General features: G+C 41.3%; 1 protein-coding gene across 3 annotated transcripts in view; it reads left to right on the top strand.

Annotated features, from left to right (window-relative positions):
• Window positions 1-19,252, top strand: part of LOC133984086 (intermembrane lipid transfer protein VPS13B-like) — a 325,432-nt gene that overhangs the window by 56,087 nt on the left and 250,093 nt on the right. For all 3 annotated transcript variants that reach the window (XM_062423340.1, XM_062423339.1, XM_062423341.1), the window contains exons 14-16: window positions 644-813; window positions 1,630-1,824; window positions 4,670-4,794. In XM_062423340.1, coding sequence (XP_062279324.1) covers window positions 644-813; window positions 1,630-1,824; window positions 4,670-4,794 — 490 coding nt within the window. The remainder of the gene's footprint in view (window positions 1-643; window positions 814-1,629; window positions 1,825-4,669; window positions 4,795-19,252) is intronic.

Raw genomic sequence — 19,252 nt, 5'->3', positions numbered from 1 at the left:
CTGGGAATGCAGCCCAACAGAACCGTTGCTGAGCTGAAACAAGCCCATGTCCTGGAAACAGAGCCAAGCCGTTCAGTAACAAAGGGTTCAAGTTTTGGTCCACCTCAGGGCCCGGACATGGTTTAGTGGTTGAGTGCTCTGGTCACTCCTGACTTTGGTGATTGCTGACCTTGTTAGCCTCAATTCCGTGTCGACTTGGTTGACTTCATTGTCTGCCTCTCCGGATGTTTCTGGTTATTGATTGAATGAGTGGTTTTATGAGGGAGTTCAAAAACAAAGCTACTGGGAAACAGCCACTGTAATGAATATTGCTTGGGAATTGCCAGTACTTTTATAGTGCATGTTTATTTTATTTAGTGTATGAGGTGGTGGTTTTTGTTGGAAAAGACCTTTTTATTGTTTTAATGCCGCAGGCGTAGAGGAGAGGCGCCCACTCAAAGAAACTGGTGTGTTTTACAGCTAACCTCTCTCTCTGTAAAACAATTTTAGTTGCTCAAACTCAAATGTCTTTGGCCTTTCCCACTCCTTCACATTATGTCAAAAAATACACTTCACCCCTCCCTTTATTGCACCTCTGTAATGTGTGATGGCAACTGTTCAAAAGCTAACATGTGTCTTTCTTGTTGTGTCATTGTCACTGTAGAAATGGTTGATGAGAGCCATGGTCCAGCTACTCCAGAAGAGATATCCAACTTAGAGGAATTCATCCCAACCAGACTAACTTGTCTCACTTTGCTCCAAGTCTCGGTCACTGTCTCTATGGCAGAGTTCAACCTCCTTCACACACTAATGCCTGTCATCATGGGAGGCAAGGTTAGAGCACACCTAAAATTGTACATACTGTGTACAGTATATGTCCGTGTTTCCCTTAGGTTGACTGTTTAGGGGTAGCGTCTTAAGGTTAGGCTAACCCATTGTCGCTAACTTCGGGGCTAACCCTGTTCACTTTTCCAGCATTTGGGGTAACAACATCACTTGCTATGCACACACATTACACACCGCCCTATTCTTTAAAGGAACTACGCTACCAAGAGTTTTCCAGGCAGTGACACAGAGGTTGACTCACATTTCAGAACAGTTCTGCACAGAGTGGCCCCCAAACCCTATTGATTTCCGAAATGAATGGATAGTTGGCGTCATTTCTGGCATTTAAAAAAAGTATATAGGAAAACTCTATATAAATGGTTTTCAATAAAATACAAAGACTTACGGTGAGAAAATTGTGTGTATACACAAGAGAATGTTGAATGCATGATATGCACTTAATATCACATTGCCAAAAGCTTGTAAATGCAATGCATACTTAGTTTACTGCACCTACTATAATTTCTGACATGAAAGCAAGCTCTCATATGCTCCTCCACATAGGTAGCAAACTAGGGAAATAGCTGTTTGGTTCTTTGGAATTAGGTATAACCTCATTTTGCATTCTTTTAGGTTCATTGTAGGCAGAATTCATATTACACATTTTCGTTCACTTAAAACTTGTCAGTCTAGAGATATATGAGGGAGACTGATATGGATGGTTTTAGGTGACTTAAGTTTAAATACTACAACATTAGGATTATGTGCGATATGTATACTTACTTTGAATCCCATGTCCACCCTTTTATGTCTTTGATCTCCCAGGCTGCACCAGGGCCAGCCAACGTGCCAGTGTTTCAGCCGGTGCGCCCTCTACCTTCTGTCCAGTTCCAGGTGGAGAGGGTGAATGTCGAACACTCGGTACCCATGTATGCTCCAGAGCTGGTCAGCACTGTCAGCGGTCTCAGCCAGCCTTCTGACAACCTGCTACATCACTGCTATGCACACCTCTACCTCAAGGTAAGGAGGATAATATTCTACTCTGTAGTACTGATTCCCTTGAAAAAAATCACTTAGGAAAGTGTCAACTATTATTTCTGTAAACATGAATCAAAAATGGGAAATTTTTACACTTGTGTCTGTATATGTCATCTTTCTACATTGACACAAAATATGCACAATCATTTTTACACAAGTCAATAGGTCATCTGCATGGCCACACTTTTGTAACTCCATTCTGAAATGACCCTAATGACCCTTTTTATGACCTTGATGACCCCTTTTTCACCTGGTCATAAAAATCTCAGCACTGAGCTTCCTGATGAGCACCAGTCCAACTCTGGTTTACTTCATGGGTTTGACCTATCAAATTGATGGGTTGCTAAAGGCTTGTACTTGTGCAGTTGTGACGTTCCTGTTACTGCATTGCTTGTACAGTTCTGACTGACAGTTTGACGCTCAACAGCTAAATTACCTTGTTAATGACAGAATAGCAATTTTACATAAAACTCATACTGCTTGTTGTTAGACTATTTACGTAACATTCACAAGTTGAAATAATCTACAAAAGGTTGGTATACCAACTGCAGTACATTTTATGATCAGCAATCTTACATGTCTTCATTATCTCTCTACAAATAGGGTATATGTTCATAGCAAATTATTCAGAAATGATCATTTGTTCTCTGAAAGTGCATTAGCTTTGACACAAATTTAATAAGTTATTAATTTAAATACAGGTGAAGGTGAAGTAATATCTGATGGCTACAGTATCTACATTAAAGAACATGTTTGTCCCTTTCTTTGCTTTTCAAATATACCTTTTAATAAGCTAGAAATAAAGATGTTATGACCTCTGTATTTATATTAAACTTGAAGGCCCAGATGTCTGATGGAGTATATATAGAACTACAGAGGCTTTAGGAAATTCAGCTAATCCAATTTTTAGGAAGCCTGGATAACAGATCTGGAGTAATCTGGGGTAGCCCAGTCTGGCCCAGTGTGGCCTGGATGTGTTTTTTTAAGGCAGGATGTTTGCTGGATATCATGCTGGTAGTCCTTATCACAGGGTCACTGCAGGGTTAACAGTTAACTGGTCAGTTGGCAAGGATCATTCTAACCAATCAGCCAATGAGTATCTGTATCTGCTGAGGTACTAATACTACCTCTGGATTTTGACAGTGGGATCATGACGGGGTAAAGGTCATTCTGACCACAAATCACCTAATTCAGGAAGTGATTTGAAATGGGTATAAACTAAGGCTTATCTTAATCTGTGTTTTATTGACACTGGCTGTCAGGGCTAAGGTATCTGTCTTGAGGGTAGCAGTTAGCTATTGTCTCACTTTTCCAAAGTTGTAGACAAGAAGTTAAAGTCAGCCTGTTTGCTCAACAAGGAGGCCACATAAGTGAAAAGACCTATCATACTAATTGGAAACTAAACAACATTAAAATAATGTAGTTGAAAACTTGGGCTATCTACATAACTAATTGCTATGGGCTGCTGAACTAAAACAGATTTTAATATGTCGTCTCTTAGAGGAAGGTGCAGTGAATCAAACTGTCTATATGGCCCCAAGCTTGCGTTTCATAGTGGTATTTTTATTATGTAAAAATGTGTATCTTGCAATCACACAACGCAACTGGATTTTTTAGAGATACATGTGGTGACATGATGTTACATCCATAGACAAGTTGTCCTATAATAAATTAATTATCATTTTAGTTCAGTTTTGTCTGCTCTGTGACATCTTAACAGTCAAGTGGTTTGGTAGGTCTTCACATATGAATCCTGCTCCATGCTTATAACTGCTGCACGGGGGACAGTTGGATCCAACCATCATCCACTACCTCCAATATTAAATTGGACTTCATCCGTCATGTTTATTATTGAGGATGTGATTTTGAGACACATTGTCACTCAAAGACACCGCGTTTAGATCAGTGAACATTGCCATGGTCTTGATCTGATCTCATGCCAATTTGTTGCCACTGACAGAGTGAATTGAGTGAGTTGATTGATTATATGTTGTCCTGCCTTTAGGTTTATGTTTATAACTGGTAGATTGCAAACTGAATTGTCCTATTTGGGATACATAAAGTTGTTTGAATTGAATTGATCAGTCTGATTCAAATGTGTGTGTTGCCAGAAATTGCCAACATTTAACATTGTTAGTCTATGTACTTATGCTCATTTTAAGTTTTTTTTTTCTGGATTGATAAACAGCACAAACTACCCACAAACCTTTTAGCCAGCCACACTGTATAGAACACTCAGCAATGTGTATCCTCATTAAATCACAATGTAGGGGTCAAATCACTTCAGCCATGTAATCAATTACGTCTTGAAAAACTATAAGACAAAAACCCTTGCAGCTGTCTGTAGTTGTCTACATTACATAGAGCATACAGTACATGAATTTCCCTGAGGCTTCAGCATAAGGATATTTTTAACAGTACCTCCCAGGCTGTTAAAAGGTCCTGCTGAAAGCGTTTTTTTGTTTTTTTACAGTAAACAAGGACGATAGGATTATGTTGTCTTTCCTCTGTCTCTATAAGAGCCAGAGCATGTAAAAGTGCACCCTTTTAATTTGACAGCTCAGCTATAGATAGATAAGGCCAAATCAGTTTAGTGGTGATTGAGATGAGAGAACCATAGCAGCTCTGGCTGTGTGCTTCTGTGTTTTCATTTCAGAAGCTGTATGAACTCAATGAGAGCTGACATGTTTTTATGTGTGGATCCAGTAAATGGTTTGATCTATACAATGCTGAATTTTCATTTCTGCTTTTTCCCCCTTCTATTTCCCCCTGCCCTTCTCTCCCTTCCACCATCTCTCTCCCCACTCCTTCTCTGTCTTTTTCCCAGGTGTTTGGGTTCCAGGCAGGCTTGACATGCCAGGACAGTGCAGGGGGTTTCCTGCCTCTCATCCCCATTATCCCCTCCTTCAGCACTGCACTTTATGGGAAGCTGATTCAGATGCCTGCATACTGGTGAGTTTGTAGTGTTATGGTTGCAGGTTGTGATTTGTGTTTTGGTTTGGTGCCAATCTTGAAGAAAGTGGGTATTACTTAACATGAGCCAGACAGTTGGCAGAAATGTAAAAGTTAATTGAATGATTAAAAACAATAGGATATGAAAACAAGTATGTAGCCACATATTTTTCCCCTTATTCATTCTGAGCCAATCACCAAAACCCCAGTGTACTTGCAAGTGGTGCAAATGTTTATTACCACTTCAGACATAAATTGAAATTTTCATTGCAGATTATTTGATCAAGACAGGGCGTTTTTGCAATAGTTTTGTTATCATATCCACTGCTACTAATGCAAATTGTTAGCAGTCTTCGACATTTAATATTTTCCCCTTTTAATTATTTAGATTGAAGTGATGCCCATTGAAGTGATGCCCAGTTCTGAGCCCAATTCATTTCACACTTACTTTGTCACCTGTATGCTCAGTCTAAATTGTTATTTATTTTTTTGATACTTGTCCCATGTTTGATTGGCTCTTGAAGTTCTGTTTCAATCCCAATACAAATAGATCAGTCTCAAAATGGTCTGTCTTTGTGCAAGTCTGTTTCAACTAACATTTAGTGCTGGTTCTAGTGTCAAGTAGATAGAGTAGTGAACCAGTTTTGGTGGATTCAAGTGTAGAGTCATGTGAATTAAATCGTAAATAACCTGTAAAGACTCTGCCTTAGTCACATTAAAAGTTGTATTTTGATATGCATGTGTATCTGTACTAAATGGAAAAAATGCTTAGTAACTTTTGTGACTTTAGAGAGGTTCACAGTTAATGTGTATGGGTGTGTTGGGAGTGGTTATAGACACGCTTGACTGTCTGTATACATTATGTGTGTGTGTGTGGTGTCAGGTCCATGTATTGTAGTGTTTTTTGTGCCACTATTGACGAGGATTGCAGCCTCTTGCGGGCAGTGCATCAGAGGATATTTAAAGTGATGGATGAGCCACTTCTTCAGTGGTTGGTGGGGAAAACAGAAAAACAGAGTCATCGGGTAACAACTGCAACAATTTCTCAGATGGTTTGAAACACAAGGATAGGAAAATAAGACAACGCTGTCAAAGGATATGAAAAAAGATATTGCTGTATTCCTGCCTTTGTACCAGACGGAGGATGACTCATTGGGGACGTCCCCCAGAGGTGAGAAGAGGTTAGGAGAGAGGAATAGAAAGAGAGGACAATAAGGGAAAGGAGAGGAATAAACCTCAGAATTTGGAGCACACTTGGACAAATAATAGTGCATTTGAAAGGTTAGACCTGTAGAGATGGACAGGAAATGGATATAGAAGAAGGAGAGAGGGTTAGAAGAAAGAGGAGGAAGCTCACAGGAGAAACACTGAGAGATACTGTAGAAAAAAAGGAGAAAGCAAGAGAAATCAAACCAGGAAAGGAACAGACATCTTAGATAAGGTGTCTTTTGGATCTAAGATTGTCTTCAAATGTTGAAAGATAAAGAGGTGTGTTGGGAAAATAACTCATCATTATTTAATCCATCAGTGTTTGTCCACTACTAATCATCTGTACACATGCACGAACACATGCACGAACACAGACACACACACACACACGCACACACGCACACACGCACACACGCACACACGCACACACGCACACACGCATACACGTCAGCACACACGTGCACGCACGCACCCTGTGCACTCTTTCTCACACCTTGCAGTCAAAGTGCCTGTTAAAACAGGAAAACCTGTGTGAGAGCACTGGCTTGGGAAACCATTTCCCCCCATTAGTTTAGATTTAAACATGTCAAAGAGCTGCAGATGGTTTAGACTTTTCCTGACTTCTTCTCCAGCCCAACATTATATCTACTGTACAGTGGTTAGCTGGCCACATAGGGAACCACAAGGCCTTCATTCAAAGTGGTATGTGAGTGTGTCTGTAGATAGAACCTGATTCCCTGTCCTCTCTGCTCCCAATAACAGAGCGCTAGCTGCTTGTTTGATCTCAAAGCCCCCTCTTTTCTGCCTTGCCTACCTCAAATAGTGGATTCAGATGTCAAACGGATGTTATTTTTCTGACAATCACTAGATGTTTCTCATCCCCCGAAAGCCTTCTAGATCAGTGCCCCCCTGTGGCTTTCTTTCAGCCTGGACCAGACCTGAGAAATAACACTGACAACCTCTCACAGAGTCTCCTTGACACATTAAGAAAGCGCTCTGTTATTCTTTGTTTTAAGCATTCCTTTGATGGAATACAGTATGTACATGTCCAGTAACACTATGCACCGGGAGGTCTTATCTCAGTATGTTTTGAATAGATGTTAGACTACGTGATGGCATTGCAGTCATACCTCAAAATAGGTGAACACATAATACCCTAGATAATTCTGCAGCCCTTAACACGATTATTTCCACTTCATTTCACTTTCTTCATCACTAGTTTAAATATAGCTCAATGTTTCCGACACTTGAAGGGGTTAGAAGCAGTTCTTGCATTTTCTAACAGTTGTTTCACTGTCAGTCTCTTTCCTGTAGGTGATAATGACACTGGTTGTTATTGCACAGGGTTATGAGTTCTAAACCTGTCAATTTAAGCTTGAAGTGACTCATATTTGACCCTTTCTGTCTTAGCGTCTTAGCGGTAGGTGTAGCTGTCTCGCCTTCTGACCTGTGTACAGCTACAGTTGAAAATCTAATTAACACAACTTGACAGTTTGCTCCTGGAGGAATGATGATGAGCAGGTTTGACAGGGATACTGGTTTGAAGAAATACAAGAGAGAAATATAGTAGAAGGGACCAAGTGATAACCAACTATGGTAATAAGTAAGTCATATTAACATGATTTGATTCTTGTTGTGCTTGATGTTCTTCATGTTATTGTGGCCAAAGATAGCTGCTACAGAGGTTCTTTGTTTTGGATGAAAAAATATAAATGGTCCAGGATGGACATTGTATACTCTGAATTAATACATTTTACTTTCCTGTGTAGAACTTCAGCATCATTTGTGCCAACAGAAATGTACTGCTGATTAAATGTGATTACATTTGTAGATGACAGACACACAGTCCCAGTTCCTCCAGAGTGATACACTGGGTCATTGTAGCAGGCAAAAGATGTACCCCACCAGGTGGTTGCATTTAATTTGAGTGTATTAATGTTAGTTTTGGGACCGCTCCTCAGTGCTGATGTAACTCCAACAACACTTGCCCCCCTTTCCAAGATGTTCTGTTGTCTGAGCAGCCACAGAGCAGAGCTGTACACGCTTTTGAAGTTTTGAAGCTGCACAGAAAAAAAAAAGTGTAAAGCATTAGACCTTGGCGAGGGTGCCACAGCGAGGCAGTAAGTGAGAGAGTGATCTGAAGAAAAGAGTGTCTCTAGTTGCTCCAGTCAGTCTTCACTGGTTTTGTTAGGCAGTTTCTTGGATTCGTTTTTCCATTACCAGTTTGAAAGGTAGCTTTAGATTTGTCTCCCTCTGGTCTCTGTATTAAAGGGAATGGTGACTGACAGGAGAGAGGGGTAGCTGGAAGCAGGGACGTAGAGCGGGTGATGTCATATACACACATCTCGCATCCCTCTCCTCTCTTTCTTTTTTCCCTGTCTAACTCCATTTTTTAATCCAAATGTACAGTAAGTTTGCTCTCTCTCTCTCTCTCTCTCTCTCTCTCTCTCTCTCGCCCTGTCTCTCTGTGTGTGTCTCTCTCTCTCTCTCTCTCTCTCTCTCTCTCTCTCTCTCTCTCTCTCTCTCTCTCTCTCTCTCTCTCTCTCTCTCTCTCTCTCTCTCTCTCTCTTCCTCTTTCTCTCCCTCTCTTTTTCTCTCTTTCTCTGTCTCTCTCTTACCCTCTGTGCTGTCATTGTGCAACCAGCTCACGCTTAAGTAAATGTGTATGGCTGCCAGGTGATCATGGGGGATTTGGAGAGGCACTGGGCATCTGTGAACACCCAGCACCTCTCCTGATGAGTTGGCCCAATACTATAGCTCATGTTTCCTTCACTCTCACCACAAAGGCTCCTGCTTGTCACAGTGGGCAGCAAGGGGCTTTCAGTGGAGAAAGCGCCCTGCCTTGACATCTTCTCCCTGCCAGCCTTGGCTCTAACTGGACAGTTGTTAATGTGTGGGAGACGTTGGATGTATACAAGACTGAAATGTCTTTGTTACCTCAGTTTTTAAGCAAACTGAAGGGCAGCGCTCCCAAGCAGACTCCCAATCTTGTGACTCCACATATTGGAAATTTTGAAGCAAGGAAAAGAGATCACCCAACAAACAGCAGTCAAACCAAAATATTGGCAATCCTACGACAATAATCTCTTATTTTCAGTCAGTTAAAAGTGAGCAACAGATTTCCAAGTTGGTTTTGGGTGACTGTTGAAACCTTCTCTACCTTTCCCTGAAAATGCCCTTGTATGGGCACCTCAACTAAATTGTGTTCCACCTCCTGGCCTCAGTTTAGGTTACCTCAAATGTTGTAATGCAGAATTGTTTTGTCTGTCATTGTGGAAATAAACTTTTGAGGTTGGAAACTGCACAACCAACTGAAATGTGTCATTTGGTTGTCCTGACCATAATAAAGTTGATTCTCTGTAACACTGTGTCCAGGCATCACCATGGATAATATTTAACTGAAAGTGAGTGTTAGCTGTTAATCACTAAGCTAAAATCCACTTGATCACTGTCAGATCTTAAGTGAGGGGGTAGGGAGGATACTAGATTCCTACCGTAGGTGCCTGATTGAGACACTGAGATAAGGTTTCTTCAAAGGTAGCATCACTAACTTTGATTAATTTAAGAACTAAGAGCTAGAAGGATATTTTACCCGTTTTTAATATCACACTGTAATGTTGTTAACTACAGTGTGAGCTTTTTGAGCCTGGCACACACGTCTATTTCTTGAGATGCTCTTATTGAACAACATGAAAAATGTATAGTCTCCTCTTCATGCAGTCCAAGGACTTTTGCTTCCCTGTGTTGTCCAGATTGTGCAATCTGTATAGCTCCTTTTGGGTAAAAAAACCAACACCGAACTTAGAAAGACGGCAATCTCTATTGAGCAGCAGCTGTAGCTAATTCTACACAGAAACAATATTTACATGTATTTATACATCTTCAGTATTTCAAATATCTTCCTGTTTAAGTTAGTCTGATTATCTTTGATAACTTGCAACTGCAGCATATTAACGTTTCACCCGCACCATAAAGACTTGAGGATGTTGATAAATTCTCAACTTCTTTGGGATTAGAAATCATAATCACTATGAACAGTATTCTCAGATAACTCACACTTACTTTCATCTAATCCCACCTATAAACATCCTTAAAGTCGTCTAGACTTTAATGATGCAATTGACTAAATTATCCATGCATGTTACTCAGTCTCCCCTCTTAATGTGGACTACAATGAACTAACCCTAACAGTCATTTGGTTAACAAAAAGCCAAAATCCTCTGAAATGAACTTTCACTCCCAGTGAATTAAAGTGCAGCTGAGAGGCATCAGGCTGTACTTATCCGTAATGAAAGGCAGTGTATGGGTCCGCTGACTTCACAGGGACTATACAGAGAGTCTCAATTGGTCCGGCTGTTAAACCTGTTATCCCAGATAAAATCAGTGCCTGCAAGGAAAAAAAAGGGAGAGAGAGGGATGTGGCAGTAGGACGGGACGTTAGAAGTGCCACCTGCATCGATCTCCCAAACCTAACCTCTCTAGCCGCACACACACAAATGCTCACACCATATAATATTCCCTGTGCAGGGCCACCTGACGGCAGCAGCATATGGAGGCAGGCCAAGATCGGGGCCCACCAACCAACCTACCAACAAACCAGCAAAAGCCTAGTGTGGCTCGTCGTATTGCAGGCCATAATTCAGCCCCACACCAGCTTTTATGTGGCGTTTTTAGCAGCCCCTGTTTCTCGCTCAGCTATTTCTGAGGGGATAATTTCTTAAAGCATGTGGCACTACAGGTGCATGTTATATAGCCACAAAAAAGCTGACTTGCCCTGCAAATGTTTCTGAATAGAAAAGAATGTCGGTTTTCCCTTGATATCTAATTATTGCTCTAAGTCTATTACATTGTCAATCGTTACTTCGGTTTTTAGCACTACCTGAAGGATTTTTATGTGAAGTTGAGAAGTCCATTACTATGTCTGGACCAGTAGTCTAGACTCTAGATTAGCTCATATTGTGATTTATGAAGGCTGCTTGAGGCATCTGAAGCATGAGGCTTCTGGTGTGATTGTAATGCCTCATTACTCCTGTTCATAGTTAGTCATAGCAAGCTGCTCCTGGTCTATGTCTCCAAGCACAGCCAAGAACAGGAGGACAAATGCTTTCTGTGTCCTTCAGTTGTGAGCCACAGAGATCCAAGTCAAATTTAGCAAATGCACACGAATGGCATTCACTGGTGAGAACATTGACTGTGGCTGTTACATTTGTCTATTAGCCATTTTGGCAGGCAAGATCATTAACAAGTTGAATTGGAATAATCATTTTGGCCTATGAAAATGGATTCGGGAGTGGCTGCTGGATGGAAAAGTCCATTCCTGCACTCCTAGTATACATTTACATGACGTATGACGGAGATCTTGTGAATGATGTCACACACAACTTCTGCATCAACCGTTGAGCCCTTCAACCAAACTTTGACTAGTGTTGATTTCATAACAAAGTAATCATTTGTATTACTCATCAAGGCCTTAAGTGAGAGGTCTGCGCAGACAGGGTTAAAGTAACTGAAAGCTGTTATGGCGAAGGATAATTGAATGACCTAAAATCAACGTGTGGTTGCTGTGGTCACGCTCAGCTTTGAGTTGCGGTTCAGAGGCCAGAAGAGCAGCGAAGAATTCATTTAGTTGAACAAGGCAACGCATGAACTACTGTAGACCCTTCACTGTTCTTGAAGAAACATGGCAATGTTTTCAGAAAGAAAGAAAAAAAAAAGTTTTTACATGATGAAGCTGGAGGGATGTAAGCACACACTATAACAAGTAAGCTCTATGTATTAACAGGTGTGTATTAAAAGCCTGGAATGGCATATGATGTAATATTGTTCCACTTTTCTCTCCGAAGCACAGGAGCGCAAAAGGATTGCGAGCTGCAAGGTAAAACATCATATTTCGTGTGGCACAGTCTATGAAGTATTTTGGCCAACTTTGTGGTTAGGATTTTTTTTATTCTCGACATCTGGTGTCAGACAGTTTTATTTGGTTTTATGTCTGACAGAGATCAATGGACGTATTGAGGAGCCTTGTATGAAGGAAATGGCATCAGCAAACACAAAGCTTGTGCTCTCACTGATTGACGTCTCAGTTTCTGATGGAAGCTTTCATGCGTTTCTCTCAGCATTCAACTGCTCACTGAAACCGTACAAAAACCATAGTCACTCTGTTGTAGGAGCAGTGCACTTGCCCTTATGATTACAAGTGTCATCTGGTAGCTTAAATAAACACTGGTTTTAACTCAGCCCTAAAGTGTATATTATAGGCTGTAATGTGTCCAAGAAGCAATATTCTTTCAATCCAAGAATATCTATTGAATTTTTAACTATACCATATTTGGATGTATAAGTCGGAGCCAAGATGGTGGATTCAGGAGCAGCTGTAGATGTTTTCAGTCGACTGAAAGACTCTATTAATGCCTGAATTAGTCATCTGAGGAACTGAAGCTTGAGGGAGGGAGAACAGTGGGAAATAGGGAAGGGTAGATGGATTATCAGCTCTGAGTGGATTATCATCTACTGTGGTGTGCATTCCACTGTCCTCTCCTCCAGGCCAGGCCTCAGTACTGCTCCATCGCTTCCCAGGAACGAGCCCATCCAATTTTCACTGCTTAAGAAAAAGCATTGGTTTTCACCACAATAAAAAAATGAACGCTGCATATAATTAGTCAAATCAGGTAAAAATTACAAAACTCACTGGAATCCATTTTCTTATTTTCAATCCATCTGTGTGAAGGTCAAGGGCCTTGGGAGAATAATACTGAAGACAACCAATTTGGACCGAAATAAAGGACAGATGATGCTTTTGTTGACTGCTGCATTTGTTGCTATGACAACGGGATGTATAAAAGCATATAAATGTGATATTTGGTCTGTAGTCTCTGGACAAAGGTCTCCTATCTCTGTGTATCCTTATAAGGAACCGCATGTCTTCCACAGCTGGACATGTTGGACAGAGGCAGGAAGCTCACATGCACATACACAGACACACCATTTTTCAGACACACACACACAGGCCTCTTGATGTGTTTTCCTTTAACGCCTGATGAACCACGTCATTGCCATTTTCTCGCCTTGCGGCCTGCAGCTGTCTGCACAACTTGATTAAAACATTTCTTTTAGTAATCCCTGTGTAATGAAGCCCTCTCCTGAGAATGGATCTCAATGTGCGTGTGTATGTAAGTTTGCGCGCCTGTGTGTGTGTGTGTGTTTTGGGTCAGGGGTGCTCCAGATGGGAGGAAGGGGAGGGCCGTTTGTGTGTGTGAAAGAGAGAGAGGGAGAGTGTGGAGCGTTTCTTTCTATGAGGAGTTTGGGCTGTTCAGGACTGATGATTGAGAAATGCACACATGGAACACCTTTGACCCTGGGGAACCACAAAACTCTGAGCTGTGGCCACAATTACAATCCCTGCCTCACCCCTAACTCATACCTAGATTCAGCCCAGAGACTTTAAAGAGCTGGGTTGGTTTGTGAATGGGTGTCATAACAGATAGAAAAATGATCTGACTCACTTTCCTTCTGTAAATTGAGTCATGGTGCGGTGTGGATCTAATTAGAACATATTGTGTTTCTGTGATACTTTTTGAGTACTAAAGCATTCTGAATTCTGAATCGATTTTCAAAATGTGTATGATCTATGCATTTTGATATATGTGAATGTTCACTGTGGGCTGTAAAGATTGTTTTGATATGACTTTAACCAAATATGGAAAAGTCTCTTTAATGACCACTTCTCTTCTTCATCTGCTCAATAAGAGTCCAGCTGTATTTAAAAGACACTAAAGGCTAGTCATAATGATCACTTTTAACAATGTATTGCTGCTGCTGAAAACAGCATTTACTAAATGTTCTATACCTGCAGATCCACTTGCACCAAGCAGGTGACATAGACCATGTACAGTCAAAGAAACAATTAGCTTGAAAGAAAATTAAGTGACGCCACAAAGAAAGACATATTATAAATGAGTTAGAGGTGCCATTTTTTTTCTTCTTTTTTTTCTTTTTCTTGACTCAGTGGCTTTTTCATGGTACCTTTTTTTCTACCCAAATCCCAGCCATTCCACCCAATTGACATCCAGGTGGTAAAATAACAAATTTCCCTCCCATCCCCTAAGTTGGCCACTTAGGTGTTATTGTTCAGTGTGAAGTGCTTGCATGATTTATAATGTTCATTTAGAGGCTTTGTGAGACACTGTAGTGAGTCTTTTGTAGTAAGATAAAAGAGGGGACTTGAGAGCAGCCCATAACTCACCCTGGTTATTTTCAAGAGGGGTCAGTGACCTTGGCTTGGAGAGATGGGGAATTCTGCAATACTTCAATCTGCACCACAAAGTTTTGAAAAAAAAAAAAAAAAAAAAGGCTGAAGGTACAAGCTGCCAGTCTTCCTTTCCCTCCATTTTCAGCCTGATTCCCTCCACAGAGGTTTAAAAAATTGGAAAACAATAGGAGCAGAGGATTTTGTTAACTGCCTGCATTTGGGAATGTTTGTATTGGTTAATTAAGGCAGGGTGTGACAGTGAATGATTTGTAGAAACTAAAGATAACTTATCACCGGTCCCAAGACAGTGGCTATCTGTTTCATCTATCAGACAAATATGTCAGCCTATAACGGATTAGACTGGGGTTACTGTGGACTTTGTAAATAGACTCAGATAAGTTAAACTCAAGAGAAAGTAGCACATTGTGAAGCTAGTCAAAATTGTTTGACTATCTTATTGAGTTTGTGTTTCTTTTACCGCTTTGAAGATAGTCTACGTGATCTTTTTGAGTGCTTCCACTAACTTTTGAAGGTTTATTGGAGGAGAACGTTCCGGATGATGCAAAATTTCCCATTCGGCTCCCATTACAGACGAAACCCACCTATGTCAGGGAATGTGTGTTGGTCTGAATGGTTACGCCTTCTTCTCTGCCTTCCATTGATGGACACCTTGCTCCACTTCTCCTGCCGATCCCCCAGCCCCCACAGCTGTCTGTGTCACTGTATTTTGGAAAGAGTGAGGAAACTGATTTTTTTGTACTGTACAGGATATGAGTAATAACAAAAATGAACATTCTGGAAACTGTGCGCAGGTTCCAAGCTTGTATTCTGGGACACTGTGTAAACCATTAGGACCAGCTGCTCTCGGCGATATTCTTTCAAATCACGGCAAGATGCTGATCTTAAAAAAAGAATTTGCTGACCACATTTTGGCCCGGCAGTTCAGGCATTATAGTTTGCTTTACGCTTGCTTTCTCAGTAGGGTCCTCTGTCAGAACATCTGCGCTAATGCCAACATATCCAGATTTCGACACATTACTGGACATTTACGCAACACACACTCACATAATTGTATATACGCACTGACACACCCCGACCAGCCTTCCCTTTTAATTAGGCTACATTTATTTTTGTCTGTAAAGTACAAAGCAACAACCTACCAGTTCTGCTATTCCTGAGTTTGTACTGGAGCTTTTCCAAATGGCTTTTTTAATGAGACTCCCCATGTTAGGTATTATTTTACCTGGAGAATAACATATGACCTGCAAGTTTGCGGTCTATATGCTTCTTTTGCCTTTGCTTGATCATGTTTTCTACATGGTTCCATTAGATTTTTTTTGTTTTCATTTTCCCTCCTTTCCTTTTTTTGTTAAGTTTGCAAAACTTGCATCCTGCCACTGTTACGCTGTGTTCAGACAGAACGTAAGCAAATTGTCATCTTGCGTTAGTCAGGTGAGTTTGACCGCTGGATCATTTGTGTTTATTGCATGGATGTATCATAAGAGCTGGATAAAAATGGCGCCCATTCAGTCCTATTATAATTTCTCGGCTGGCGCAATTTATGACTTTTGTGTTTACTTCCACTGACCCACTGAATATGTGCAGTAGTGTTTCCCCCATTGGCTCCACCTGCGAGTTCCCATTCGGCCCATAGACTTTACATTGTGATGATGTCATGGATTTTCAAATCGCTTTTTTCTGCTCAAGAAAAATTTCATAAATATAAAACCTCCATGGATCAAAAATTCATGATAGCCAGGTCAACTAACCTTGTCTGCTGTTCAAGGTGTCCTGTTAACAGTTTTAAAGATGTCTCCTTTACAATGGTGGTCTAGGGGAAAATGCCTTTTAGGCCACAGGAGGATTTTTTACGCTGCAATACCGTGAGTGACCACTAGGAAAAATCGGCTGACGGCTGAGCGGCAGCGCCCTATCCAGCTCTTATAATACGTCCATGGTTTATTCGCCCCAAAACAGCCAAAATACATTACTGTACATTAGCTTTAATCTGGCTAGCAACAGCAGGCACTGACTGCGTCTGTGTATTTGTGTTCAGTTCAGCCTCTGATTAAACTCAGAACTAACCGGGAACGCCGGTTCTTTCCTGTATTTCCCTGTAGTCTCTCTCCTTTTTCCCCTCTCCTCTCTGTATATATGTTCACGAAGAACATTCATAGAGCCCTGCAATACACACAAATCAATTTGCGCCATCAGGAGCAAATTCATCGCGTCTATGGAGACTTTAGTGTTGGCAGCTAGTTTTATAATTGTACCAATTACAGGTTGTTAAAGCAGCAGGCCCCTTGTCAGCAATGAACTCATTACTGCTGGTGATTGCGCTCTGGCTGTCCGACCTGCTGTTATTTGTTTAGGCATAATATGCGTTCACAGGTGTGACTAGCGTCAAAGCATGCAGCGTATGACTTGGCATCTAAATATATGCGCATATTTGCAAACATGAATGTATTTGTGTCTGCACAGGTATGCAAATGTTTGTGGTTGTGTGTATCTATGTGCATTTATGTGCTTGTGTGTGGCCTCTGTAAAAAGCACCAATCACAGCCTGTTAGCTAGAGCCCCAGCTGTATTTGTCTAAATATAGTCGTGACCATAGTCAGTCCAGACCAGGAAGCTGATTAGCCTGAGAACCAGTGGCCCAAAAAGATCTCAGCTCTTATGATGTGAAAAGGGTTTGGTACAGACACGGGGTTACCCAGAGGCTGTTAAATAAAAGGTTAGGCTTAGGTAGTGATACCTCATACTAGTAATGGCATAATGTATCACTAGATGGCTCTGAGCCATGATTGGAACTACCCACACAGACTAATTTAGAGTAATTAAGTAACAAAAAGTATTTAGTGGGGGTCCTGTGTTAAGTCTACTTGCTTTTAGATTTCACTCATTCATTTTAATGACTAAAAATAATTTGCTGTCCCTGTTTCATGTCCACATTTTAGCATGCATACAGAGGAAACAGACTAGGCAAAGAGCACCACAGCTGGTACGGTACTCATGACTCTGACTCATGCCCTCTGCACAACACCATGCCCCGTTTCTCCTGATTCTGACAGTGGACAGTGGACAGGAAGACTGTGTGCCTGTCAGTTAGCCAGTAACCAAGCCAAGCAAGCGAGCAAGTCCGCCAACTGGCCTGTCCTAGGCTTTGGTCTAGGTCTTCGTCACTCAGTCACGGCACCAACAGGGGACAGGTCGGGAAATGAAGCCTAATGTTGTTGAAATACACCAGGGGAAAGCACATTTGATTTGCTGAAATTGAAACACCTAATTTTTCATAGCTCTTGACTAATTTTGATTTCCTTTTAACATATTCCTGGTGGCCTCCGTGTTTTAATAAAAAAGTTATTGACTTAAAGGACTACTGTGAGGTCAGAGACAGCCTATTCAACGAGGCACTGAAGTTCAAGCCAAGGACCTGATTTCTTAAATTATGAGTCAGGTTCCAAAATGGGTTGTGGGCCCACTTCTGGTGGGTCTCCACATTATAAGAGTAGAAGTATGCTTTAATGAGTTTTGCTCCCCGGGCTACAAACTCAGTTTCTAATGTGAATTCTGCACTATAGCAGTAAATGGCATTTGTTAGTTCTTCCATGAATACGCAATGTTTTTTTTGTTTAAAAAAAAAAAAAAAAGTTAAGATACATGTAATTTCAGTGTAGTTACAATTGATTGATGCTAGAGCTATTAGTGCTAGTGCTGCTATTTTTACCTCCTTATTTTTGGACACTTTTGTTTCCTTCAAAGCCTGTGGTAACAGTGAAAGAGCTGCCTGCCAGAAAGCTGTTTACCATGTTGCAGCAAGAAACACTGACTGTGCCAGCTACTTAATGAAATCCGATGAGTGTCTGGCTGTCCTCACATCCAGCATTCCCGAAACAACCCTAATGAGACTTTCTGCTTCTTATTTAACTCCAAGATCCAAGTTGCTGTTTGCAAAGAATTGGGCATAATATAATAAAAACAGGTGCATAATTAAAGTTTTAGACGACCACATGCACATGACAGCTCCCCTGAAACGCTATAAACACTAGAATAAGCCAACAAACTTTCATCCCTTGCCAGTCCTCCCATTGAAGTGGCTTTGCAGGCACATTTGCTCTGCATGTGGGGACATTATTGTTGCTAGGTCCCCTTCACTTTCTTTTGTTCAGCGACGATATCTAACTACGTGTACACACACACATGCACGCATTTGAACACATGAAAATGGTTTTGATTGATGTCTCGCTGTATAGCATATAACAGTAGTGATTTTTAATAGCAGGGAAGCATGACATTGCATGGTTCAGGATGGTGCCAAATGCACCACATGTTGCAAGGGAATTCAAAATGTATATGTGTGCTGTCAAGGTAAACTCATTGACCCTGTCAGGTTTGGAGTTTCTTTTTCTTTCTCTCTGCCTTTGTTTTTCCTTGTACTCTTACATCTCTCTTTATCAAACTCTCTCCCGCATTGTGTCTCATAGTAGTCCCCCCCCCCCCCCCCCAGACAGCAAGCGGTTAAGAACTCTGGGCCTGCCTGTGTGCAGCTAACAGCTCATGTCACCCTGCCGAACCACCCAGGAGCAGAAGAAAGGGAAAGATAAAGAGACACGGAGAGAAGGAGAGGGAGGGAAGCAGAGGAGTTAAACGATTGCAGAGCTGCTGAGCGAAGGGAGAGACCCCGTGACATATCCCACACTCTGAACTGGGACCATACCAAAATGGATATGTGATTAAAATGAACTGCGATTCTCGTTCCTGACACGCCTCAGCCGTCCCTGGAGTTAGTCCACGGTTCTATTTTCACCAAAGGCGCCCGCTCAGAGTGCAGCACCTTCTTTGCTGCCATTACAATATGTAGTCAAGTGAGCATATGTGCACACACGCCCAAAAAAGTAGATATGTATCTTGGCAGGGTGGGCACTGCCAGTCCTCTAAAAGCCAGTCCAAGAGCCTCTCAGAACAGAGGAGAGGAAAACAGAAAGTGGAACTGAAGAGGCT

This window comes from Scomber scombrus, chromosome 7 (genome assembly GCF_963691925.1).
Source record: "Scomber scombrus chromosome 7, fScoSco1.1, whole genome shotgun sequence".
Taxonomy (NCBI): domain Eukaryota; kingdom Metazoa; phylum Chordata; class Actinopteri; order Scombriformes; family Scombridae; genus Scomber; species Scomber scombrus.
The sequence above is the reverse complement of the archived record's forward strand: the minus strand, read 5'-3'. Positions and strand labels throughout refer to the sequence as shown.